Source organism: Mastomys coucha, unplaced genomic scaffold, assembly GCF_008632895.1.
Source record: "Mastomys coucha isolate ucsf_1 unplaced genomic scaffold, UCSF_Mcou_1 pScaffold21, whole genome shotgun sequence".
In the NCBI taxonomy this organism is placed as follows: Eukaryota; Metazoa; Chordata; class Mammalia; order Rodentia; family Muridae; genus Mastomys; species Mastomys coucha.
Genome location: NW_022196904.1, coordinates 41148779 through 41157300, shown reverse-complemented (window position 1 = coordinate 41157300; position 8522 = coordinate 41148779). Strand labels below are relative to the sequence as shown.

Here is an 8522-nt window from a genome sequence, read left to right as displayed (position 1 = left end):
GGGAAACTGGGAAAGGAGAAATTCGCATGTAAATAAAGAAAATATCTAAAATAAAAAAAAAAAAGTAGTTTGTTATTGCTATTGCATTTAAACAGGACACAGCACAAACTGAGTCTTAGAAGTCCATTTGAACCCACCTGAGCACTTTTTCTGTATTTTTATAAACTCTATTAAATTTGTCATTTGACATTTTCATACATGTTAAAAATGTACTTGGATTACCCTCCCTCCCTCTGTCACCTCCCTCTCTCCCTTACCTCCCGCTCTCACCTCCTTCATTCACTCATCTCACTCTCCCCATCAGCCTCCTCTTCTCCCTACAGGTCCCCTACATTTGTGTCTTTTTGGTTTGGTTTGAGACCCAATGCTTTCAGGTGAGCCTGGTAGGCTCACCAATGGTTGCTCAACTGATCCTGATGACTGCTAATTACTTTAAACCATGAATATTGTGAACTGGAGTTTTATCCACTATCTTACATCAAATGTGTCTCTCCTCCTGCCTTATTTTTTTGGCCAATGGAAGTTTGGAGAGTGGGCTTTATCTCTGCCATCAGACTGTCCTCAAACTCACAGGCTTCAGTGATTCTCCTGCCTCAGCCTCCCCAGAAGCTGCGGCTAAAAGGGCATGCTGTTAGGCCCAGACTGAAGGAGGATCTGTTTTCTCAATTTGTTTGTTTCTTTGTTTTAATCCCCTCTTTTTCTAACATTTATATTTGGCCTGTAACATGATTTTTATTATTTAGGCCTTGGTTTACATTATTCATATATAAACTTAAAATCTAAAGTTATTGAATTCCTCCATTATTTTTGTACTTCAGGTCAAATCATCCTGTACTGTAATGCTGATATAATCTTATTTTCCTAAAATTAATTAATACTGCTATTAATAAAACAATAATTATCCCTGTTTGTGAATGCTGTCAATATTTTTTACCAATCCTTTTTTAATATTGTTCTAAACTGCATAGGGGGGTTTTATGTGTGGGGTATGTATACATGAAAGGAAGTGCCTGCATAGTTCACAAGAGGATGTCAAATCACTTGGATATGGAATTACAGATGGTGGGAACCTCCCAACATGAGCACTTCAAACCAAACCTGAGTCCTGTCAAAGAGCAACAAACACCCTTAACCACAGAGCCATCTCTCCAGCCTCTTTTACCAGTTCTTCTCCTACTTAATAATATGTGCTTTTGTAAGAATTGAGCAAATAGGGACACCTCATAAAAATACCAAGGAGCAAGGAATGTCCATTACGCCTAAAGACAGAGCTTCAGAAGAGTTTACCAAGCAAACATCAGTCCACAGGAGATGCCCTAATAGCGGGGAGTAATGCCCAGTTCCAGGTAACGTCCCAAGGAGGGTGAATTTCCCCCCACCCCTCCTACGTGCAATCGGTATCTCCCCCTCACCTGGGGTATAAAGGTCAATGAGAACAAAAGACAATGGGCTCCACCAATGAGAGATAACCAACTCATGCTGTAAACCTATGTACTGAAAGGTATAAAAAGTGTGTGTGCTTTTGTTCCTGGTTGTCCCCTTTGCTCTGAATGCAGGATGAACCCATTATACTGGCAATAATAAATCTCATGTAATTTGCAGCGATCTCCCTCCTGTTTTTTCGTCAGTGGGGAACCCACGCCGGAATCTAACACTTTCTTTAGGGAAAAAAAAAATAATGAAAACCTGGTGGTCATAAACTAAGAGTTTTGACTGTCAGCAGATGTTTTCTCTTACCAAAATCCTCACCTACAGATTAAGCTGTGTCTGCACAGTGACTTTGAAGAGTTATTGCTCTCCTGAAAAATTATAAAATATCTCCCTCCTATCTTTTGACATCTGCTTTAGTATTTAAAAACTATTTGATCCAAACCATCATTTTGCTTTAATTTTGTCTTTCCCTGTTGAATACTTTTAATATCTTTTTCATGTAATATACCATTAAAATCTTCCAAGGAGTCCTTTCCTCCTTTGCATTCAAGGTTTGCAATGTAGTGTTGCAAAGCAGCCCTTTGAGAGGGACGCTCTATCTCTTTACCCTGGGACTCCAGAAATCACCATATGACTTGCTTTGGACCATGAACCATTAGCCATGTGATCTGCTCAAAAAGCCTTTAAAGCACAAATCCTAGAGCTAGCTTGCTCCTGGCACTCAGAATCCTAAGGCTACCATGTGAAGATGTCCAAACTGTGCCATTAGAGAGTGAGATGCCAAAGGGAGAAGGACAGAGTGGCATCTTGGTTCACCTTGCCACTTGCTGAGGGGCCAGCTGGCCACAGGCCCTCCAGGGACCCCAGCAGGCACAAACATAGCAAATCAAAACCAGAAAGAGTACTGGACCTGGGTGCTAAGTATTCTTTAAACCTCTAAATTTCCAAGTGACTTGGTGGGCTGCAGGTAACACAAAATGCGCTCATTTTACCTCCTGTAATGATAATCAACATGTTTTAACAATTCAGAAAGTTCCTAACTATTATATTTCTAAACAGCCCCTGTAACATTTTTATCTCTTAAATTCTCTAGATTGAATTTGGAAATTACTTAAGCATTCTTTATTCCTAAATTTTTCACATAGATGTGCAAATAAATATATAACATGCCTGTATATGAATATCTGGATTGGATAACTATTTGAATATATAGTAGGTACACATACATGTCCACCTCTCCGTGAGCACACACTAAACAGGTGTATGAATTTCATGCTTATCTTTCTTTTCTGCATTTTGACCTCTTCTCTCCTTCCTTACTGCTGTAGAACTACTGAGGTAATAATCTTCTCAATAAGTCCTCTTTTACGGCTGCTCACCCCACCTGCTAATGCTTAGCAGACTCGCTGAAGTCTTACCTCACCTGGTGACCAGAGTTTTCAGCTCCAGAAGTGTTTTCAATTCAATCACTCCCAGTCGAATTCATAATCTCTGGTTAGCACATATCCTTTAATATTGTGGGTTTTTTTTTAAAACATCTCAAACATGAAATTATTTGCTAATTTCATTTCTGCAATCCTCGGAGGACTAATTTATTTCTTTCCCTTTGTCACCCATGATGATTCATACACTCCTCCTTTCAACAAACAATCAGTGGGGCTCCGCAAGAGGGCTGACTGAGAGTGATGTCTCCAAAGTTAATTTGCATTACTGCATTACCACAAGGTACCAACCAAGGACTGCCTGGAGCATTTATTGCATAGGGTGACATCCATATGATGACAGAGCTGGGGTTAAAATCTCAAAAACACTCCTTTTTCTAGTCTGAGTGGGGAGAGAAAGAGGCTGGTTTACACACCATCTGGCTTTGCTCAGTAACAGACCCCCTCTGCCTCCTCTCCACTGAAGCTTTCATTCTGAAGCTTCTACCCTATTCTCTCCAACATGCATGGGATCTAAGGCTTCTCATACTTCACAGACTGCTGGAATTCAAAGTTCCAACTAGAGTTTTCACACATTGGTAATAGGGGTTCAAAATGTCTCACACAGTTTGTAAAACAATTTGGCAGTTTCCTATGAACTTGAACATGAATTTCTGACTCGGTGATCTCACACCTACATATTCACATAAGTGAACAAAACCTTTTACTCACAGAAATCTATCTGCAAATGTTCTAGTGACTTTATTTATAAGTGCTAAAAACTGAAAAACACTTCAAACGTTCATCAGTTGAAAACAGCTTCATGGCCATGTGCTTCCTAGCTTTTACTGTCAACTTGACACATCCCAGAGTCACGTGATTTGGGAGCCTCAACCGAGGGGTTACTCAAATGAGACTGGCCTGTGGGCATGTGTTTGGAAGATTGTCTTGACTGTTAACTGGGACTGGGTGTGAGGAAAAGGATTCAGCCAATGATGGGTCACACCATTCCCTTATAGGTAGTCATGCCCTATATAATAAAGCTAAGTATAAGCCTGAGAACAAACCAGCAAACAGCACTCCTATAGTTTAGGAGCTAAGTTCATGCTTGAGTTTCTGCCCTGACTGCCCTCAATGATGCATAGACTGTAAGCCAAACAATTTCTTCCTTCCCCTAGGTTGCTCCATCATGATATTTGTCTCCACAGCAAAAAAGTAAACTTATACACTATGGTTTATTCATATTGAAAAAAACTGGAACATTATTCAGCACTGTAAAAGACTGAACCATGCACAAATATAAGAATTTGAGTGAATCTCAATGCACACCATTCTACCAATGCCCATATGCACAAATAATTTTATGAATAGAATATTCTAGGAAAGCAAAATTCAGAACAGATGAGTGTATTTGGATAAAGAGAAATGATAAAGGGATAACATGGAGATGTTAGAGTAATTATCTACATAGCAGCTGCAGAGCTGAACTAAATGTCTCAAAATAACTAAGTTGTATATTTAGAGGTGCACTTTTTGATATGTTTTATAATGCAGTGGCCTGATGCAGAGGGGGGTGCCCCCCAAGGTATCAGACACAATAAGTTTAATATGAAATGAAGTTAATCTGGCACATGAGAATGGGCTCTAGGGAATAGAGTAGAAACAGAAAAAAGGGGGAAAGAAAAGGACTGAAAAAGAGAGAGAAAGAAGGGAAGACGCTAGCCAGAAACATGTGGGAAGAGAGAGTGGATAAGTAGAGAGGAGGGGGAGAGAGAGAGAGGGAGGCCAAACTCCCAGGTTCTTACCTGGCTGTTGCTAGGTAACTGTTGGGTGGAGCCTAGAAGAAATGCTAACACCTTTTACTGTGTGTAAATTATATCTTAATTTTCAAAGGAAAAGATCACGGCTCTGTGTTTCTAGTTGGAATATAATCTTCTAGTTTTTCTCTCCTCCATATATTTAGTCCCTAGACATTTTCTTTCTTGTAAGTACAATGATGAATTTAAAAAGATTGCATCCATATTTTATCCAGCATTTACAAGTATTTCAACTTGGAAGAAATTCTGAAATATCAGTCTTCCATATTGCCAGAGGCAATGCCTACCATTCTTTATAGAACAAGAGTATTTTAAAATTTAATGGTGTTAAATCTTAAGTTCATTTTATCACAGTATCTTCATGTTTCCACTAAGAAGAACAATGCAGTTCTTGTATCATCTTCATAGCCAAGGAAAGCAAACCCAAAGAAAATGAGATCTTACTTCTTATGTATGAATAAATACTTGTCCCAGATTCAATTATCATGTATGCTGATGATGGACTCAATCTTTTCTATCAATGTGATAAAACACCAACATGAAGGCAACTTAAAAGAAAGAGTTTAATTAGGTTTAAACTTCTAGAGGACTAGAGTCTACAATTGTGTGAAAAGGCACCATGGCAAGCAGCCAGATCAGTAGCTAAGATCCACTAATGGAAAGCCGGGCAAGAGAGCTAGCTCCAAATGGTGCTGACCAGAGTCTTTGGCAACCTCAAATCCAGCCCCAGTAACATATCTCCTCCAGTAAGGCCATTTCTTTTGATAGAAAAGATTGGGTCCATCATCAGCATACATGATAATTGAACTGGGACAAGTATTTATTCATACATAAGAAGTAAAATCTCACCTTTTTTGGGTTTGGTTTCCTTGGCTATGAAGATGATACAAGAACTGCATTGTTCTTCTTAGTGGAAACATGAAGATACTGTGATAAAATGAACTTAAACTGGGAACCAAATATTCAAACATATGAACACATGAAGGCTATTCTTCTTCAAACCACTACAGTTATTTAAATCTTTCCAAATTAAGAGTTTATTGAGATACATCCAATGGGTCATTTATGTTCTTGATCCCCCAAGCCTAGCAGGACAGAGAACTGAGTAGTTTATCTAAGGAGAATGCAACATAGTGAATTCCTAGGGTAAATTACTCAGCTTTCTGTCTAGTTTCAAAATATCTACTTTATAGAGCATTTATGCTATTAAGTGAGCTAAAACCATGTATATTCAGTTAGTGTTCAATACTCATTGCCATGACCTTCCACTAGTATAATTTTATGCATACAACCAGCAACATCTTCTGTACCTAAAGCACAGAGAACATCATGGAAGAGGTGATGTAATAAATGTAAGAGCCAAGGTTTGGGAAGTCACTATGAGTTTGTATCTTCTAGGCATGGAAGAGAAGCTTTACCCATAATACCTCAACACAGCTGCCTAACAAGTCCCAAACAATGAAAATACTAATAGAAATGTTAATGTGAAAGGGGGAAATCTCATGAGACCTTATCCCTGGCAAAGGACTATAGGCAACTAACAACTGCTAGGAGAGGGAGAATTAGTCTTTCCCAGGATAGTTGGCTATCCAATACCAAGGGGTTAGTCCTAAAATTGTATACATACAAGTAACACCAAATGAACTCAGTATGCTATATTTATAATTTTTACTTACATGTATAACAATATTAATTTTATTAATTACTTTTCTATTAGTGTGAAGAGACATAATGACCAGGGAGACTTATAAAAGAGAGAATTAATTTGGGGTTTGTACTTCCAGAGGGTAGTAGAGGCCATGGCCATCATGACAGAGCATGGCAGTTGGCAGGCAGGTATGATGCTGAAAGTTTAGATGTTGAAACAAGAAACACAAGGCAAAGAGAGAGAACCAACTGGGAATGACATGACCTTCTGAAACTTCAAAACCCAACTCCCAGTGACACACCTCCTCTAACAAGCCCATATCTCTTAATACTTCCCAAACAGTCCCACCAACTAAGGACTAAGCTTTTAAAGACTATGGGGGCCATTCTCACTCAAATTTCCATAGTGACCAAAGAAAAAGAGGCAATGATTTTAAGAGGAAGTGGCAGGGAGAATGAGGGAATGGCTGAAGAGGAAAGAAAAGGGGGAAATGGTTTAATTATACTTTAATTAAAATTGGAAAAGAAGGAAGGAAGTTGAGCATCTCTCGATATATGTGAAAAATCGAGCTTACTTTGAAAAAGCCATGCTTTTGGTTACGTTGCCCAAGCCATAGATTGCTTCCTGGAGGAAGGTTGGTCTCTGGAGGGTCTATCACACGCTCATAAATCCTGTAGGAACAAAGAACATAGTTGCTATTAGAGAAACTTAAAGCAGAACCTAGAGGTGCCATATTGTTTGGATAGTTGTACATAGCTGTTAGTTTTAAAAAGTTAAGATGTGGCATGCTTTAAATGATGGGTACCATGACAGAGATTTTTCTCCATGATGGTACTGGGCACATTGTCTGGGTACCTCACAACTTTCTGACTTCCCTTACCATGAGGTTGGGGGATGGGACTAAGAAAACACCATTTGGAATGTCTACTCTGAGCAACGACCCCCCGCCCCTGCACATACTTGGAAGGAACTGATTTTATCCAAACAGTACAGGTCAAAGAGCTGATGTAGAGATAATGTAAGCATGTCCACGGGTACAGCCAGCAGGGATAAAGTACATGTTACCATTCTGGTAAAGCTATCATCTCCCTGGCTCCAGTGTCCCAGCAACATAAGTATCTAATATACCCTAGCTTTGCTCACTTCTATAACACCTAAGAGAACCATATAAATGACGGGACAACTGCCACATCAACACATCCCACCAACAACCAATCACAAAGTATTCATTAAGAAACTTATGCTCTAAATTCCATAATAGGTAATAAAAAACTAAAGCAGGGGCTGGAGGGACCTGAGTGGAAGAGGAGACAGGAAGGGAAAAGGGGGAACATGATCAGGTATGGGGGGAAGAAACAGGAGTGAAGCCCTGAGGGCCAGCAGAATAAATGGAAACAGGCCACCTTGAGGTAGGAGGTAGGGGGAGACCCTCTAGAATGTACCAGACACCTGGGAGTTGAACGATACTCAGGACTCAAAGACAGGGTCCTTAGATGAAACGCCCTACAGTGAGGAGAGGGAACTAGTAGACTCCACCTCCAATAGAAAGACGGGGCATCAAGTGGAGGAATGGGGTTGCCATTCCACAGTCAAAAACTCTTGACTCAGAATTGTTCCTGTCTGAAAGACCTGCAGGGACAAAAATGGAAAAAAGATTGAGGGAAAGGAGGTTCAGTGACTGGCCCAATTTGGGATCCATCTCAAGGGGAGGCTCCAGGGCCTGACACTATTACTGATGCTATGGTGTGCTTACAGAGAGGAGCCTAGCATGGCTGCCCTCTGAGAGGCCCAACAAGCAGTTGAAAGAGTCAGATGCAGACACTTACACCCAACCAATGGACAGAAGCCAAGGACCCCTCTGGTTAAATTAGGGAAAGGCTGGAGAAAACTGAGGAGAAGGGTGACCCCATAGGAAGACCAGCAATCTCAACTAACCTGGACCCCGGAGATCTCTCAGACACCAACCAGGCAGCATACACTAGTTGCTATAAAGCCCCTAACAATAAACAGCAGAGGACTTCCTGGTCTGACCTCAATGAGAGAAGGTGCACCTAACCCTCGAGACTTGAGGCCCCAGGGAATGGAGTGGGGGTCGGGGAGTAGGGGCATCCTCCTGGAGACAGGGGGCGAGGAAAAGAGGAATGGGATGAGGAACAGTTGGAGGACAGACCAGGAGGGGGATAACAACTGAACTCTAAAAAAAAA

General features: G+C 40.4%; 1 protein-coding gene across 3 annotated transcripts in view; it reads right to left on the bottom strand.

The window, feature by feature from the left end:
* Nell1 (neural EGFL like 1) overlaps positions 1 to 8522 on the bottom strand; it is an 839869-nt gene that overhangs the window by 647545 nt on the left and 183802 nt on the right. For all 3 annotated transcript variants that reach the window (XM_031386788.1, XM_031386787.1, XM_031386789.1), the window contains exon 5: positions 6892 to 6988. In XM_031386788.1, the coding sequence (XP_031242648.1) occupies positions 6892 to 6988 (97 nt within the window). The remainder of the gene's footprint in view (positions 1 to 6891; positions 6989 to 8522) is intronic.